The following is a 19,391-nucleotide window of genomic DNA, read 5'->3' on the forward strand; positions in this document are numbered from 1 at the left end:
GAAATAATATGAAGCGCCAGAACGAAGAAATCATTCTAGACTCCAAATCTGGAGTTTTATCCCTCATATGAAACAATTAAGCGGAAGCATTCTGGTTCCAACACCAGCCTCTCTTTCTATGGGTCAGATGCAAGCTTGCTCTCAAGTCTCAGAGTTTTCTAGCCCAGAGGGTGATAAAATTATGGTAGGGCTTTGGGATAGGCAACGAATTTGTCTTGATGTTGAAACTCTGAGCTTTTAAGGCAGTGCAGGTGTTGCTGCAGCTGGCCAGCCCTGTTAAATAGCATGATGCCGGGAATGGAAACATACAGAAGACTGCGGCATATGCTTCTCGCCACAATGCAAGTAAAACTGCAAGATTTGTGCTTGCCGTGGCAGCTCTCTGCTGTGACCTTCCATGGGCCACCATTTCAGATGTTAGTTTATACATAGAAAAACAATCAGCAGATCTTTTAATATAGTGCAAGTTCTTCACTCCATATGCTACAAGATGGGTGTAAATGTGTTGAGCTGGTCTCTGAGCTCTTCCTCTTCCTCTCTAAATACATCAATATCTATATAATCTACAGCCCAAGCTTCTTTTTATCTGCAAACCAGAACTCTGATTTCTTTTTCTTAACAACTTCCAACTCTCTTCACCCTCTCCCTGACAAAAAGGGATTCTCAGTTGTGCCCGGGAACTACACTGAACAGGGCTATTCATAGAGACAACATGCTTCCTGTTTAGCATTCCACTTGTGAGGGGTTTCATGAGAAATCTTGTAGCTCATACATTAAAGGAGAATAAACCTTCATGCAATTGGTCATGACAAAGCAGCACACTGTCTCTCTTCCCAGCCATAATAGTATCCTTCCATTCTCGGAGCCCTGACTATTTGTAAAAACACTTAGGCTGCAATCCTGTGGCCTTTTACCTAGGAATAAGTCCCACTACTAAACTAAATGAAACTTACTTCAGAGTAGACACAAATCTGTCACCCTCCCGCATTTCCTGACACATTACCTTTAACAGTAGCGTATGATTGACAGCATAGGTATAACTGGGCAAGTTTACAAAAATTGACAGTCCAGGTTCATAATTTCTGGAGGTGAAGGATGCATTGTATTAGAAATGTAGGTCGTCTTCATACTGTCAGTATTTTGTAAGAGGGTTTCAAGTGCATACCAGTAAATTTAGGTTTGCTCAGCTGGAGTGGATAAAAGCGTTTTGTTGCCCTAGCAAAACAAATCCACTTTTAAAAAGAAACAGATTTTTTTCCGGTTAGGAAAGTGATGAGGAAATGAAAAGTGTGGAGTGAATGGGTGATTAATTGGAATACATAGCAAATCAGGTCGGATGCTCACTGTCGTATAACCTTTTTGCAAACCATTAAGAACAAATGCTCAATAATCTAACCTCCGTGTAACCTTTCTGCAATAAAAACTGGATAAAAGCTCAATAAACAGGTCATCCACAGGAACCCATAAGCTTTGTACTGGAACAAAAAAGGTACAAAACTGATATAAAACTAAAAAGAGTGCTAATGCAGACATAGACGTATATGCTATCACAAGTAAATATGTCAGATGTCTGAGGATCCAAACAACACTACACACACACACACACACACACACACACACACACAGAGCTGTATTATAAGAGAAGTTCTTAATAAAACCACGAGCAGAATAAAGTTAAGGATGAAAATTCTGATGGGAGAAATTCCTTTCTACCATGTGAATCTAGCTATCTTTTTTTTTTGTTTTGTTTTTTTTTCATTTTAAAATTTTTTATTAATCTTTCCATATATATACATTAAATCCGTGTTTCATACATCTCATTCTTTTGGACTTCCTTCAACGTCCTTGACATTCATTCGTATTTATCTCTTTATAACGCATTCCAATCTTTCGTACTGCCATTAGTACCATTTTTCAGACATTGTTTTCCATAAGCAATACTTCTTAGTGTTTTACAGTGCCTCTTTAAATCCTACTAGCGTTGTGTTTACTAAACATTTGTTCTCCAGATAATCCGCAAATTTTCCCCAGTCATCTATAAATTTTTGATCCTTCATATATCTAATTTTCCCTGTTAATTTATCTAACTCCGCATATTCCGTCAATTTTAATCTCCACTCTGTTAACGTTGGGCTTTCTTCCTGCTTCCACTTCTGCGCCACCACGATTCTAGCTGCTGTTACCGCATATTGGAAGATTTTACAATCCTTTCTTTTAATATCTTTTCCGACCATACCTAATAGAAAAGCTTCGGGTTTCTTTACAAATGTGTAGCTTAATATCTTTTTGATTTCATTATAGACTTCGCCCCAGAAGCTTTTAACCTTCCCACATTCCCACCATTGGTGATAGAACGTCCCTTCTTTTTGTCTACATTTCCAACATTTGTTATCTGTTTTATACATCTTGGCTAGTTTAACGGGTGTCATATACCACCTATATAACATTTTTAACATATTCTCCCTTAACAGTACACATGCTGTAAATTTTATATTCACTCTCCACAATTTTTCCCAATTCTCCAATTGAATATCATAGCCGAGGTCCTTTGCCCACTGAGTCATCACTTTTTTGACTTTCTCATCTTTCATGTTCCATTCTAACAGTATTTTATACATACTTGACAGATTTTTCCGATCACTGTTTATTATCTCTCTCTGAAATTTCGATATCTTTTCATCGTAGCCCCTCTCTTTCACTTCTTTTTTAAATATCTCATTTATCTGATAGTAACTCAGCCAATCGTATGTATATCTTTTTACCTGGTCGTATGGTTTAATTTTCCACTTCCCTCCTTCCTTCAATACCATTTCTTCGTACCTACCCCATTTTTTCCCCATATTGACTTTCTTTACACTTATTAACTCCACTGGTGATAACCAGTGTGGGGTTTTTGGTTCTAATATGTTCTTATATCTATTCCAAACTTCTATCAAAGGTCCCTTAAAGATATGGCTGCAAAATCCCTTATGTACTTTTATCTTATCTCTCCACAAATAGGCATGCCATCCAAATTTGTTCTTATACCCTTCTAAATCCAATAACTCTGTATCCTCCAACTTTATCCACTCTTTAATCCAGCAAAGGCATGCCGCTTCGTAGTACAGTCTCATGTCTGGCAGGGCGAAGCCCCCTCTTTCAGTGGTATCTGTTAATATCTTAAACTTAATTCTGGGCTTCTTTCCTTCCCAGACAAATCTAGAAATCACCCTTTGCCATTCTTTAAAGTTTTTTGTGCCCTTTATTATCGGGATTGTTTGGAATAGAAAAAGCATTTTGGGGAGTACCATCATTTTGACCATGGACACTCTACCCCAGAGTGATAATTTCATCCTTGCCCAAATCTCCAGATTTTTCTTAATTTCATTCCACACTGGGATATAATTATTTTGGTATAGGTCAATATTTTTATTGGTAAGCCAGAGTCCTAAATATTTAACTTTTTTAACTACTTCAATTCCTGTTTGTTCCTGTAGTGATTCTATCTTGTCTTGGTCTAAGTTTTTAACGATCATCTTTGTCTTATTCTTATTTAGTTTGAATCCAGCTAACTTCCCGAATTCCTCCATCTCCTCCAGAATTCCCTTTAAGCTGTTTATAGGATCTTCTACCGTTAATACCACGTCATCAGCATATGCTTTAACTTTGTATTCGTTTGAGCCTAATGATATTCCCTTAATTTGTTTGTTTTGCCTTATTGCGTTTAGCAGAACCTCCAACACCACTATAAAGAGCAGCGGAGAGAGCGGGCAGCCCTGTCTTGTCCCTTTAGATATTTTTATATCTTCTGTTATGGCATTATTTATTATCAGCTTCGCTTTCTGTTCGGTGTATATTGCTTTTATCCCATTCCAAAATTCTTGACCCACTTCCATAATTTCTAAATTTCTCAGCATGAAGTCCCAGGTGACGTTATCGAAGGCTTTCTCCGCGTCAATAAAAATCAGACTAGCTGGCTTATCAATTCTGTCTGATAAATATTCTATTATATTAATTATGCCTCTTGTATTGTTTTTTATTTGCCTTCCCGGTAGAAAACCCGCTTGGTCCTCATGCATTATCTTCACTAATATTTTTTTAAACCTTTTTGCCAAAATTCCCGCAAAAATCTTATAATCTGTATTTAATAAGGAAATGGGTCTATAATTTTTTACTTGGGTTGGGTCAGTATCTTGTTTTAGAATTATTGTGATAAATGCCTCCTTCCAGGTGCTTGGGATCTCTTTTTCCTTTAGGGTCTTATTCATCACCTCAACTAACGGAACCGTCAATATATCTTTCATTTCTTTATAGTAGCTCGCAGTAAACCCATCTGGGCCCGGAGCTTTACCTCTTTTCAGTTCCTTTATCACTTCCTCTACTTCCTCTCTGGAAATGGGGGCATTTAACATTTCTCTTTGCTCTATCGAAATCTTCCTTACCATTTTCTCTTTTAAATATCTCTCTATTTTCCTATTGTTGTTTCTATCCTTATTCCTGTATAGTTGCTCGTAAAACTCCGCAAATCCTCTTCTAATCCCTTTTGGTTCAGTTATCTCTTCTCCGTTTATTTGTATTTTGTTTATTGTGTTTTGTTCCTTTCTCTTTTTGACTTGCCACGCAAGCCATTTTCCTGGCTTATTAGCAAATTCAAAATTTCTCTGTCTTAATCTTTTGATGTTCCACTCAACCTCCTTATTTATCAACATTGCAAATTGGGTTTGGAGGGATTTTATTTCCTGCAATATCCTTTCATTATTTGGTTTTTTAATTAGTTTTTGTTCACAATCCATAATCTGTCTCAAAATCTCCTTAGTTCTTTTTTTCTTTATTTTTCCTTTTCCATGCATTTTGTTGGATGAGCAGGCCCCTCATGACTGCCTTACTCGCGTCCCATACCACGTTTATTTTAACCCCTTTGTCTTGGTTATCTATGAAGTACTCCAATAATTTCGTCCGAATCTTTTCCACAAATTTTTGATCATCCCATAAGTTATCATTTAATCTCCATCTGAAAGTTCGTCCTTCAACCCCCTTCATCTCCATTATTATGGGGTTGTGGTCGGAGATAATTTTGGCCTGTATTTCAATTTTTGTAGTTCTTACTGTTAGTTCATTTGATATCCAAATTTGGTCTAATCTTGACAGTGATTCATTCGGTCCTGAATGAAATGTAAATTGTTTCTCCATGGGGTGTCTCAATCTCCATATATCTACCAAGTTATAGTTCTTCACCATTTCAAAAAATATCTTAGGTAGTTTCCCTCCTTCTGTCTTAGTTTTCCTTAATCTATCTATTTCTGTTGAGACCACCCCGTTCATATCTCCCATTATTATGATTTTTTGGTCCATGTAGTCAAATAATCTCTCTTCCAATGATCTGAAAAATTCTGTTTTATTGCCATTTGGTGCATAGACTCCCACTATTATCATCATTTCCCCTTGCCATTTAATGCGGACTGCGATCATTCTCCCTTCCTCATCCTTAAATAGCTGGTGTGTTTCAATGTTATTTTTAATATATAATACTACTCCTCTTTTTTTCTTTTTATCGGAGGAGATAAACTCATTTCCTAACCTCTTATTAATAAGGATTTTCTTATGTTTACTGGCCACGTGGGTTTCTTGAAGGCATATGATATCTAAATTTTTCTTTTTTAGAATGCGTTCAATTCCATTGCGTTTTTTCTTATCATTCATTCCATTAACATTCCAATTCCATAGTTTTAAAGACATATTATTTTAGGTGCTACTCTGAGTTAGGTGTTACTCTGTAACCTTTCTGTTTCCTCTCCTTCTTCCTCCTCTTCTTCTTCTTCTAGTTCTCCTCTACTTTGTTCTTCCTCTTCACCTAACTCTAAATCCTCCCTCAATCTAGATCTACCTTCTGCAATTTTCTGATGAAAATTCTGATGGGAGAAATTCCTTTCTACCATGTGAATCTAGCTATCTTGATAAATTGGAAAAGACATGTAATCTAATATGCTGATATCCACACTTGCCATTTAATTTACTCCACAAATTATTTCTGTATCTACTGAGAAATCAAGAGCAAAATAAATTAGTAAATTGCTCATAATGCTTATTTCAAGGGCTATTTATATGGCAGTATAATACATCATGGCAGTATAATATATCACATATGCAAAGAATATTAGCATTTGAGTAGGTTTAGTTTACCGTATTTATAGCATTTTGTACCAATGACCTCAAATATCTATATATGTCTGCAGGGCATAGAAGTTATCTCAAAGATTAGAGCACTCTGAAATTTCCAAAAACTCTTAGGAGAACCTACGTGATAGATGGGTCGACTGTTCATGTAATGGAAGAGGGTCTTTTACTCCCATCTTTCCACAACTGCCAGCCTGGGCAGTCCAGCCATGCAAGAGACTGTCAGGCAGACTGATGTCCCACTTCCCTTATGAGCCTTTTAACTCCAAGTGGAAGTGAATCCTGGTGGTCAATATGAGAGGATCTAGAAAGAGCCCCCAGCTTGCTTGCCTCTCCCCATGGCAGCTTGCTTTTCTCAGCCAAAGCCTACTTAACATCATGTGTTACATGAATGAAAAGGGGGACGGGGACAGAAGAGGAAGAATGTAGCTTCTAGAAAATAATGAAGTGAACATCTTACTTCAAGTCTATCTATCCATTTGCAACTACTTACAAACAGGCTTCTGGTCACCTCATGTGTAACATAGCAGTGTTGATGATCAAACGAAAGGAGAAGAACAGACTCGGAGCAACTGTCCAACTTTAAGGGCTTGACCCAAGTGGGCCTTGATTGAAAGGTGGCAATAGAATGAGTGCCATGTGGCCCAGAATCTAGACTAGAGGATGAAACAAGTAAGGTGGCAACAGGACAGAGAGGTAGGGTTGCCAAGGTGTCAGCATATGCATTGGGAACTTGGTGGTACTAACACAATTCCTCCGCTCATATGTGATGGAGGATGGAAGAGAATGGGTGATCTTAAAGTGACATATGACATGCCCATGTTACAGTTCATACCAGCAAAAACCAAGATCTATAACCTCACAGTTTGAGACAGTCATGAAATTTCCATACTACTAACATAGGAAATGTGCTTGGTAGTACAAATTAGCTGCAAATCTCAAAAGAAGAAAACTGATTTATGTAGAGCTATACATAATTCAGGCACCATAATTACACCCCACTGAAGTGGCTGAGCTCTGCTCCATCGCTGGCCACAGAAACCACTAAACTTTGCCCAGGGCTCGTTTCTGTGCCACTAAACCATGACGGCTTGGCAGGAATGAAGTTACAGACTGTGAGGGAAAGCGAAAACTTGAGTTTGAAATGATAGTCAAATAGGCTGAGTGCACCAAGTCCTCATAAGTTCAGATAACACTTTTCAAGAGAATGGAAAAAAAAGTTTCACTACACTGTAGTTCACTTCCCCACTGTAGAAGGGGAAGAAATGGAGGCAGTGAGAGATTTTACTTTTTGGGGCTCCATGATCACTGCAGATGGTGACAGCAGTCACGAAATTAAAAGACGCCTGCTCCTTGGGAGAAAGGCGATGGCAAACCTAGACAGCATCTTAAAAAGCAGAGACATCACCTTGCCAACAAAGGTCCGTATAGTTAAAGCCATGGTTTTCCCAGTAGTGATGTATGGAAGTGAGAGCTGGACCATCAAGAAGGCTGATCGCCAAAGAATTGATGCTTTTGAATTATGGTGCTGGAGGAGACTCTTGAGAGTCCCATGGACTGCAAGAAGATCAAACCTCTCCATTCTTAAGGAAATCAGCCCTGAGTGCTCACTGGAAGGACAGATCATGAAGTTGAGGCTCCAATACTTTGGCCACCTCATGAGAAGAGAAGACTCCCTGGAAAAGACCCTGATGTTGGGAAAGATGGAGGGCACAAGGAGAAGGGGACGACAGAGGACGAGATGGTTGGACAGTGTTCTCGAAGTTACAAACATGAGCGTGACCAAACTGCAGGAGGCAGTGGAAGACAGGAGTGCCTGGCGTGCTCTGGTCCATGGGGTCACGAAGAGTCGGACACGACTAAATGACTAAACAACAACACATTGTAGTTATCTTACATTCTTGCATATGACCACTGGGAGGAGCATAGAGAGGGAAAACGCCATGGTGCCTCTGCAACAGCAAAACTGGGTGCCTTCATCTCCCCTAGATGTTCCCCTGGTGCCTTCTTCCCAAAGCCCTGGAAGCTTCTGCCCAGCTTAGGGAGGGAGGTGCGATGCTCACGCATGTGGCACCCCCCCCATCGTCTTCACTACCTGGTGTCTCTTGCCCTAACTGTAAGGTAAAGGTAAAGGGACCCCTGACCATTAGGTCTAGTCGTGACCGACTGTGGGGTTGTGGCACTCATCTCGCTTTATTGGCTGAGGGAGCCAGCATACAGCTTCCGGGTCATGTGACCAGCATGACTAAGTTGCTTCTGGCGAACCAGAGCAGCGCACAGAAATGCTGTTTACCTTCCCACCGGAGCGGTACCTATTTATCTACTTGCACTTTGACGTGCTTTCGAACTGCTAGGTTGGCAGGAGCAGGGACCAAGCAACGGGAGCTCACCCTGTCGTGGGGATTCGAACCGCCGACCTTCTGATCGGCAAGTCCTAGGCTCTGTGGTTTAACCCACAGCGCCACCTGCGTCCCTAGCGCCACCCGCGTCCCTAACTGTAGCCCTACCCAAAAAAAAATAAAAAAAATCACCACACATCACTGCCCCAGCTGCAATAAAGCATGCCTCTCTTGTATTGGTCTCCACAGCCACAGCTGTATCTTGAGAAAAGTGGTTGCCAACAACAAGTGCATTTATTATTATTATTATTATTATTATTATTATTATTATTATTATTAGTGGAAGTCCACATACTTTCAACTTAGAGACTTGCAATTGGTTTAAAGATAGAAGTCTGCCTACTTGATAAAAAGTATATGCTGGAGAAGCACGATGGGATGGAGGGTTATATCATAAAACAACAACATGTAAAAATGCAGTACCATTAAGCTGAAACCAAAGATGGAATGCTGAAATGATACATTTTCAAAAGACAGTTCTAGGTTATTAATCTTTATACATCATTACGAAGTCTCATTTGCTTGTCATTTCGTTATACAAGACCACCAGATCCTTTCACCCTCCTGATACCTCATGTAGTGAAACAATACACATAATTTGCCATTAGTGAATCAACTGGGAAATTAAATTGTGACAACTACCATTTCCAATTTGGAGATTTTTGTCATCCTGTGCAAACAGAAAACCAAAGAGATGTCAGCAATGCTTTTCATTAGAGTCCCCCCCCCCCCCGGCAACTGCCTCACTGGGCTATGGTCTTCCAGGCTTTCTTGCAGCGGGGGCTGAAATCATGACAGCTTGGAAGGGCTATAAAACGTCCCGTCTGCAGCATGCCAGGCCCAGTTAAGGATAGACAGCTGCATGGTTGGTGCTATGAGGAAGAAAAGAAATAAATGAACAAGCTCCATATCATGTTACGTTTTGTAGGGTCTCACAGAAGGGATATGGCCTATCACACTGAAAGATGGTACAGGTCGATCCTTCCATGTAGATCAGTGTTTCCCAACCTTTTTTGGGCAAAGGCACACTTGTTTCATGAAAAAAATCTCAAGGCACACCACCATTACAGCCCCGTGACGTCAGCGCGCAGCGTCATGCCGGGAGGGACGCACGAAAGTGTAAGTTTCAATTTTTTCCCCTCCCCCTTGCCTTCCTTCTGTGCCAACCGCCAAAAAGCCAAGAATCGCGGGACCACCGGCGGAGGGGGGGAGGGAGAGCGGAGGCAGCGGCGAGCCCCGTTCCTCCCCATCCGCCCCATTCCGTGCAAGGAGCGCGAACAGGTGTGAGAAGGGGGTCAAACCTGCGGGTCGGCGCCGGGGAACCTCCAAGCTTTGGGGTGGGGGGGGGGAGGAGGCAGCAAAGCGAGGCAGGAAGGAGAGCGCGGCTTGGCTGGGTGAGCTTTGGCAGGGGCAGGGAATGAGAGCCGCGAGGCGGGCGCTGCGGACGGAGGCGCTGCCCGAGCTCGCAGGCAGCCAGGCAGGCAGACGGCGAGAGCCCCGCGCTAGGCGGCCTCTCCTCGCCGCCGCCGCCCCGCCTCTCGCCGCCCGACTCGCCCGCCTCCCTCCGGGGACGGCGCCCCAATCGAAAATTTGACTTTTTTTTTATAAAAAAAAATCTTTCGAATTTTTTAATTTTTCCCACGGCACACCAGGCAACATCTCGCGGCACACTAGTGTGCCGCGGAACAGTGGTTGAAAAACACTGATGTAGATGACACCACAATAATGCCACTTTACAGTGGTACCTCTAGTTGCGGACACGATCCGTTCTGGGGTGCCGTTTGCACCCCGAAAAGTCCGCAACTAGAGTGGCGCTTCTGCGCATGTGTGAAGCGCGCAGAACGCTTCTGCGCGTGCAGCAAAACCTGGAAGTATACACTTCCGGGGTTGACGCATTTGCAAGCTGAGAAGACGCAACATGAACCTAAAGCAACATGAGGTATGACTGTAATTAAAAAATGAAGATGAAATCGCATTCTCTGCCATCAGAAACTGTGAAAACAGCCTGGTTTTCTGGTTGGAAGGATTTCTGACTAGGGATAGACAAATATTTCAATTTCAGTTTCTTGTTTTTCCAATCTTGACTTCAGTTTTCCACATTTCCATAACAGTTTGAGGATTATTTTATTTTAAGTTCTTGTGAAAATTCATCAGCACTTTAGTGCAAATTTTTGTAGATCCCTACAAACTTCAGAGGAGGCTCAGCTGGCCCCTTGTCATCTTGTGATATCCTAAAAGTGGGCCTTCTCAGTAGGGACCCTCTGGAACACCCTTCCTCATGAAATTTGGGAGGCAGCCACTGTGGCAGGCTTTAAACTTCTGAAAACATACTTGTTTCATCAGATTTCCCCCGCCTCTTGATTATCTGATCACACTGATTGGTTTTTCTGTGTTGATGCTTTGCTTAACATTTACTGGATTTTTAAAAACTGCATTTTTATATTATGCATTTACCTTTGGCTTGTCATCTTATTACTGTAATTTTATGGATTTGGTTATTTTAAATGGTATATAAGTCACAAAAATAAACAAGCCATTCCTTCCTTAGAACAAGCTCTGATCAAAAGAATGAGGATAAACGTCTGTTTCCCCCCAGTATTGCAAGAAAGATCAAAACACTCTATGGACCATATCTGATCTGAATCGTCACCAACCATGCTTTTTTTAACACACATAATCAAGTAAGAACACACACTGCTTCTCCAGAAGGAAATTATTACAAGAAATATGTATCCCCAGCCAGTACAGGCCAGAAGGTGAATAATGTATATTATTAGATCTTAACACCAATTGACTACTTTGTGTGTTGCATGATTTATCAGAAATAAAGTGCAACTATCAAAAAAAATGTTTAGGGCCATTCTCAGAGTTTAAAACAAAGCATAAGTGGGTTCGTTATGTAAGATGATTTTTTTTTAAAAAAATTGTTGAGTTCTACCAACTCTGCAAATATTATTCCAGCACAACGAATCAACTATTAATAACATTCTTATTTTGTTTATCACACAAAATACAATGACATAACAAGAAGACATCACTTTTTATGTGCAGAAACACATTAAGCGATTTGCAACAATAGTCTAGGTCCTGTAATCTAGGGAAGTGATATATTCCTTTATATTGCGGTATTTATTTATTTATATTATATCACCAGGCAGGCCCCACAAATAACCCAGAGATGGATTTTAAATAAAAGGACACATTCTACTCATGTAAAAACATTCTGATTCCCGGACCGTCTGCAGGCTGGATTGAGAAGGCGATTGGGCCGGATCCGGCCCCTGGGCCTTAGGTTGCCTACCCCTGCATTAAAGGCTCTGTTTCATGTCACTCTCAAACAAGCCTCACCAAAAGATTGACCAAAAGATGCTCCTAAACATGGGAAAGGTAAAGTAAGGTAAGGTAAAGGACCCCTGTATGGTTAAGTCTAGCCAAAGGCGACTATGGGGTTGTGGCGTTCAGTCTGAGGGAGCCGGCGTTTGTCCACAGACAGCTTTCTGGGTCATGGGGTCAGCATGACTAAACTGCTTCTGGTGCAATGGAACACCGTGACATTATGTCAGTGGTCAAACTGGGATTTAAGGTTTCATGTAATTATCTAAGGTACAATGGATCTGGAGCTTTCTCAATTAATACAAGAATTTCAAACCTGGCTTGGTAGCAAATGGGTGGACGTAACAGATGCTGGTGGCCACGTTCCCTCATCCACAGACTACCCTCTGCATTCTGCACCAGCTGGAACTCCCAGAGCAGCAACATAGAATGCACTGCAATAATCCAGCCTCAAGGCTACCAATGCATTGACTACCATGGCCAGGCTACTCTTGTCTAGGAAAGCGTGTTCTCCTTCAAGGAGAGCACGTGTCACGGTGGAGTCTAGCAGGACACTCCCTTTTGGTTGCTAGGCAGGACTGTTTGGATGGCCATGGCTGTGATTGGGCTATTTTGGGTTGTTGGAGAGATTTTGATGTTACCATTTGTGGGTTGGCCCGAAGGTTATATATTCTTTGCACGCAGCGTGGTGCGTTCTCTTTTGTTGCGTGCATCAGATTGCCCACCCACCCTCCCCAATTTAGGGCTGTTGCGTTTGGCCTTGCTATGCCTGTCATGGGGTCGTCTGCTTTTGGGGCAGGGGCCTGGTAGGAATTTTGTCCATTTGGCAGATTGGCTGGTGCCATTTGGTTTTTGCCTACTGCGTAGCAAATCTTCACAACTTGTAAGGTTGCGGTTAGGCATTGGTTAAAATTTGGTTGGATGGAGAGGTAAGGGTTGGCTGTGCCTGCCCCTCCGATGCTGCTGCTGCGAAGGAATTCCGTTAAAGGAATCCAGGGGCTTGCCATCTTTTCGTCTGAATCCCTGGAATGGGGCTAGGGCCGGCAAGCCCCGGGGAGCATGCGGGGAGAGGTGAGGGCCTGTGGCTCAGCTCCATTTCTCCCCAATATTGTTTTCTCTTACTGGCTTCCGTTGGTGTCCGGAAATCAGTTCTGTCCTGGGGCGGGAACAGATAGTCGTAACCAATGCCTAAGCAACCACTCACATTATGTATTTTAATAAAGTTGTGGCCAAAATTATGCCAAAAACCTTAAACAAAGATTCTGTGTGAATTGTGATTTATTTAGGGGCTGGCTTGGGGACCTCAACACACAACAGCTGTAGCTGGCAAAGCAGGTAAAGCTAGGAAAAGGCACTCCTGGCCACAGAGGAGGGCATGCCAAATGTAGCTGGTGCAGTAGCACAGCCGACTGATCACAGTGAAGGCCAAAGACATTTTGTGATACTTGCCTGATCTATGTTTGGTGCTGGGGTTAGTGGGGCAGAAAGGAGAGTCTAAAACACACAGAGAGACAGACAAAAGTGAGTTATGTTCTGGCTGGTGTGTTATTGTTTTTTAATAAACAGAAATGTCTTTGTTGGCAAGTCAAATCTCCTAGTCCTCCTGCCACCTTAACTGGTCCACTAGGGAAATGTTTATGCGCCACTCTGGCCTTGACTAGGCAGTAGCTATTGCTAGTTCCCCAGACTTCCACTTGCCTCCTTGCATCTGCTCAAGGCCTTTGAGCCTGTCCCAGAAACTAATGTGCGCACAGAACTGTTCTAGAATTGAGTTGTAATAAAGATCACCAGAGTGCCCACAGGCTCAATAAACTACTGGGGTGAAAGCAGCAATTAGAATAAGAACAGAAGCAAAGTGTATCAGACAGAAAGATAGAAAATAGAAGTCTATACCCAAGAACAACTGAATAGCATAGCAATGGAATAATGTACTGTAGAGACATGAACAAATGAAGGTAACTTTTCATGGAGAAAAGGTGAAGATAAGGGGAAAAGATAAGGGAAAACGGCAATGGAACAATGGAAATAAACAGGCAATGTTATTTTAGTGGCTGTAAGTAATACTTGCCTCCAGAAGCACACATATTGATGGAACACTGAAGCTTTTATTTGAAGATTAGCTTTCTTCCTGCAAATTTAAACTCTTCTAGATAGGCCCCAAACCAATGCCCATTTTATGATATTTTGCTCTTTATTCATATCCCATTATTTTTCATCACAAACCAAGAAAGTCCTGAGCTCTGCAATATTTGAAATCTTATTTGAAACTGTGGTTTATCTAAGGTTTTCAACAGCATGCAGAAAATATAGAGATCTGCCTAGCTCAGAAAGGAAGGCGGGGGGGGGGGTGGAAGCTCAGAAGAAAATGCAATAAAACTGAAGCCTCAAGAGGATTTGAATTCAATAACTCTGAAATACAAGAAAATACCTTATCCAGAGATTTTGTTTAACATAAATGGGAATATACAGGTATTATCTTGGCACTGGAGAAAGCTCAGATTGAATGAAAGTGAAAGAATTACTGTGAAGTAAAACAGAAATATTAATTTTTAAAAAGATGAACACCAGGGCTATGAAGTCCCTCTATGCCTGCAAGGTCATCTTAATATGAGCTGAGACCAGGGTTTAGTGAGTAACTTCATTTGAGGAATGTAAGAATCTGAATTTCTCAAAAAATCTGATGTTACGATTGTCCATTGTACGATCATAATGGTTGTAAATGGTTGCCATAGGAAGCTCTCTACAAATACAACAGTGAAAAAAAGAAAGGAAGGACTTAAGGTGGTTTACACAAGAGCTACTTTTACACAGCATATTCATGTGCAATAGATATGACAAAGGGTGCCACGAAAAATCAGAAACAACAAGACTCTGTTATGTTACTCTCATAATATCAAATGTTTCTGAAGTTATGGGTGTGCTTGGTAGAGCCTTAAACACAATATATTTTAGGCAACATACAACTGCATTTCACTATTTGCTCTAGGAAAGGACATAGACCCATTTTGCATTAATTCCATTGCAACACAGTGCCTATATATGCTCATATTTTTTCTCACTTTCAAGCAGCGCCCTCTTTTTCAAATCTTGCCCAATCCTGCTGTAACAGTTTGCTTATGTGAGTGAAAAGTCCATGTATAACATAAATCTCTGCTTGTAGATACAAGCCTTATGATATCATCGCTGCTGAGCAGTTTGAAACTTGTCTGCTTTTATATCCAGTTTACTTCTGTTCCATGTTCAGAATTCAAAGTACCGAAACAACAAGATAACAATATCCAGTATACAACACAAACCAAGATGCAGATCTGCGAGACACCATCAGATAAGAGTTCCCCATAAATCACGAAGGCTAGGGAATATGTAAAGACAACAATCTGGAGCACTCTTAGTAATGAAACAGCAAGGCTGGTGTGGAAAACTAGATTCAGGGAAAATATCTGGTGATCGTGAACTCAGAAGGAAGTAGAAGTGGAAGTGGAACAAATGCAATTGGTCCACAGGCATAGTGACCTCTTTCCATGTTATCTTCAAGACTCAATTTCAAATACAGTCGTACCTTGGATCTCAAACGCCTCTTCCCTTCACATATCAAACAGGATGGCTAAGAGCAGACTTGGAACTCTACAAAGCATTAAGCTGTGACCTAGCAAAGCATAAATGCACACACTTCACATGACTGAATATAGAAGTGGAAATACGTCCAAGTGCCATTTGAAATCTGGCATTCTTGTGACTTGCTGGACTATGACCCCTAGATATTATTACTGAAAGTGTAAAATAAACACACATCTGTTAAATAAAGTTGCTACCTCCCAAAGAGTCTTATTCTCCAAGAAAGCAAGAATGAATTGATCCATTTTCAACCTCTTGCTTGATCAAAACATAGTGCTAGCTGCCCTGTCTGAATTTGAAGTTAGCCAGTCCTACAGACCAAATAAACAGAGGAGGGGCAATCACTCTGTAGGAATGTCTGAACAGAGAAAGAACAATCTGACTGGTTGCTCTCTGTGTGTAAAGGTCTAATGTACAAAGAGGCCACCGATAGCAACTGGGAAATAACAATGGGTGCTAAGTTTAAGCCATCCTCCTCTAAATTGAGGAAAGCCTCCGACTTACCTGTTTCCATTTTGGCATCCTGCGCTGCAGGCCCATCAGGAATGACACTCTTCACCTGGAGAAACTCATCGGGCTCATCCCCACCAATGATGGTAAATCCAAAGCCCATATTGCTTTTTTTAAGAGTCGTGCTGAGGAAAGTCCCTTTCAGCTGTGAGGCATCACGGGTGAAGAGCGGTTTTTCTACATCAGTCAACATAAAGAGAAAACAAAGAATGTTTTGGCCGTGCTGTAAACAAAACGACTGGGTCCCCAGAGTGCAGCAGAAGCAACAGCGGGCAACAGGGTGGCAGTTTTGAAAAATAAAAGCAACATAAAAGTGCAAGCATTCCCAGTGAAACAAAAGCATTACTGAGTTATCGTCTACTGAAGGTAAAAACCAGCAAAGGCAGAGTTTCCTTGTCTAAAGTGTCTTAGAGTGCAACCCTATGCACACGACTAATTGGAATTAAGTCCTATTCAATACAATAAGACTTAGTCCCAAGTGAGTGAGTACAAGGTTGTAGTTGTTTGTTTGTTGCAAGTTGTAAAAGAAAAGTTAGTCATTTTTTTTAATTTATTGAAGTAGCTTTGTAAAATAATTCCAAATAGCAGTGGAATTTGCTTATTTAGGCACACTCTGTGTGTGTGTGTGTGTGTGTGTGTGTACACAAGCATACACATTATGTGAGCAAGCAGGGTTTTAGTATTGGATAGAGAACAGTTACAACTTGTGAGACGGTTCTGTGACCTTGGCATCAACTTTCAGTGTGATTCTGTGTAAAGTGTGACAAAGACCAGCAGGCAAAATAAATGGCCTCACCTGACATCCAGTGCCTCTGTTCTGTGCTTTATTGTGTAAGAAAAGGTATGGGGAAAGGTGAAAAGGGTGTTTTTTTTTCCCTTTAAAAAAAAGTGCAGCTCACTACTTGTTTTACAAAAGTGCCGCCTAGGTAAATAGCAGCACTTGAACATACCATAAAGCCTGTACACTCCAGCAATGTCCCGCCGATACAGAGACAGGTCACTCACACTGCGAGACCTCTGAAGCGCTGGGCACGGGTGAACAAGTTTGGGCCTAGGTAATGTTGATGAGGAGCTTTCTACTGTTATAAAGGAGAAGAAGCCTCATTCTTTGGCTACAAGCTTAGGTAAAAAATAATAATCTCTATACCCATATATAGATTGTTAACCAGCATGTTTCCGCATCACCAAGATATTTAATCTCAAAACTTCCCAACAAGCAGGGCTCTAAAGCCATCGTTCTCCCAATGTGAGGAACAGCTCCCTAAGAAGGTGCCGCCAGCTTCAATGGGAGGTAAAGTTCCTCTGGCAGAACACTGTCCAGGTTGACCGTACATCTCTGGGCCCAAACAAAGATGACATTAAATGCTTGAATGCAGTTAATGTGTTTGGTTTCCCCCCTTTAACAATAGTAGCTGTGGAGTGGGGAGCGATGAGCAGGGTGAGGAACATGGCATATAGAGTTTGGGCTGCCCTTTCCACCCACTCTGTGATCCTGATGGAAATCTCCTTCCTTGTGCTATTATCCCCAGAAGGAATGTTTCCTAGGGTTAATATCAAGCAGTTTTAGTGGGGGAGAGGAATGGCAGGATCATCGTGTGCAGCACCTTCCCCAGGCGCTGCAGCTGAACTTGTTAAAGAGGGGGGAGAACAGGAATGTTCACTGCATTCACATATTTAATGTCCTGTCCATTTTGGTCCCACAGCTGGACTAGGAGAGACACTATGAGCCCCTACACACTGTGAGCCGCTCTAAGCATACTTACTTGTTGAGGTGACAGGGCAGAGGACCCACGAACCACCTCTTTCTTTCTATGGAAAGTTTATTTGTATTTATAACCATCTTATATATCACCCACTCACAAAAAATCCCAAGGCAGTGAACAATAATATATACAAATACAATAAAATGTACGATACATAAAAGCAATACAAAATAATCATAAAATGACTGACTCATCTTGGGAAAAAGAAGAACTTAACAGGCCTGTTGGCATAAAAAAGAGAATGGCTACTGAATCTCTGCTAGAAGAGTATTTCATAGCATGGGACCAGCAACGCTAAAGGCCTGACTTCTAGCTGAAGCCAGCTGGTGTCTGAAGCATGGGAGATAACGAACAGCAGCTCTCTGGAGGATCTCAGCGATTGAGATCACTGGAATATAAGGGCTCATTCTGGACCCACATTGTTCAGGGCTTTTTATTTTTCTTTGGGTTCTTGCTTCTTGGACTTTAAAAGCTTCCTACTTTTCTCAAATGTGCAACCCCAAGACACTTATTTTTATTTGATCTTTCTGTTTCCATGCACAAGAACAATCCCACCAGCTAAGAAATTTAACTTTTGTTTTGTCTTATATAGGCTGGCCCATACAGGATCACCCCCCCCCCCCCGGTAAAGTTTACTATAACAAAATGTAAGACTCCCTGTGGGAGAAGATTCAGTTACAACATGTTTTTGCTGGATTTGTCATCACAGAAAATTTAAGAACACGAGCTGAACTCAAGGGTAACATTTCTTTTCATATTTTCTTCTCAATTGTGGAAAAATAGAGGTTTCATTTCTATATTTATATATTGATCATTTTGCCATAAGAATTGAAAAATTTAATGGAATTAATTTAGTTTTAAATATGGTGCACTGACATGATACTGTACCTCGGAAACCTTGGGCCGGCATAGGCTTGGTTCCAAGTTCTGCGTTGGTCATGGCACGCTGCTGTAGCTTCCTCTTTGCTTCCAAAACAGGATTTTCAAATTGTGTTCTTCTATTTATGTGGCTGGGGAAAAAAGGTAAGACTGTCAATCCCAGTTAATCCTTTTCCAAATCTGCGTTTTGAACAGTGATCATTGGGCTGCACTCTCTCAAGCAAGCAAACCTAAGGCATCACTATAGCGAACAATTTGTCAGGATACATTTAGGTCCTTTAGCAGGAAACTGTTAAGGTTGCTTTGGGAGCAGGGGAAAGTTGTTTTTTTTTTTTGTTTACCCAAATTTCTTGAGCTTTTCTTGGCCATACGTCTGGATTTACGCAGACATTTTTACTGATTCCCACCCGGATACTGCTTCTGACTATATGGCAACCCTAGAAATGTAATTTTGAGATGGACCATAGAGTACATGATTTGAATGCAGAAGATCCCAAGTTCAGCTCCTGGCTGGCACTTCCAGGTAGAACTAAGAAAGGCTCTGCCTGAAACCTTGTCTGCAGTGTAGACAAATGCTAATGGACTGACTGGGTATAAAGTCGCGTAACTCAGCTTCCTATGAGCCTAAGGAGAATTCTGGAGATGATTCTGGAGATGATTTGAATACATACTGCTATTGGAAATATGATTATTGAAACTGAATGTTGTGTAGTAGAGTGCTGGGCTTGGATGTGGGAAT

General features: G+C 41.3%; 1 protein-coding gene across 19 annotated transcripts in view; it reads right to left on the reverse strand.

The window, feature by feature from the left end:
- The window catches only part of MAGI2 (membrane associated guanylate kinase, WW and PDZ domain containing 2), a 618,868-nt gene that overhangs the window by 138,958 nt on the left and 460,519 nt on the right, over window positions 1-19,391 (reverse strand). For 13 of the 19 annotated variants that reach the window (XM_081210621.1, XM_081210626.1, XM_081210627.1 and 10 more), the window contains 3 exons: window positions 18,662-18,783; window positions 16,961-17,089; window positions 16,005-16,187 (listed from right to left, as the gene is read on the reverse strand). In XM_081210621.1, coding sequence (XP_081066747.1) covers window positions 16,005-16,187; window positions 16,961-17,089; window positions 18,662-18,783 — 434 coding nt within the window. The remainder of the gene's footprint in view (window positions 1-16,004; window positions 16,188-16,960; window positions 17,090-18,661; window positions 18,784-19,391) is intronic. The other 6 variants (XM_081210614.1, XM_081210613.1, XM_081210622.1 and 3 more) reach the window with 2 other exon arrangements.

The sequence above is a fragment of the Podarcis bocagei genome (assembly GCF_964188305.1).
Source record: "Podarcis bocagei genome assembly, chromosome: 10".
Lineage (NCBI taxonomy): Eukaryota > Metazoa > Chordata > Lepidosauria > Squamata > Lacertidae > Podarcis > Podarcis bocagei.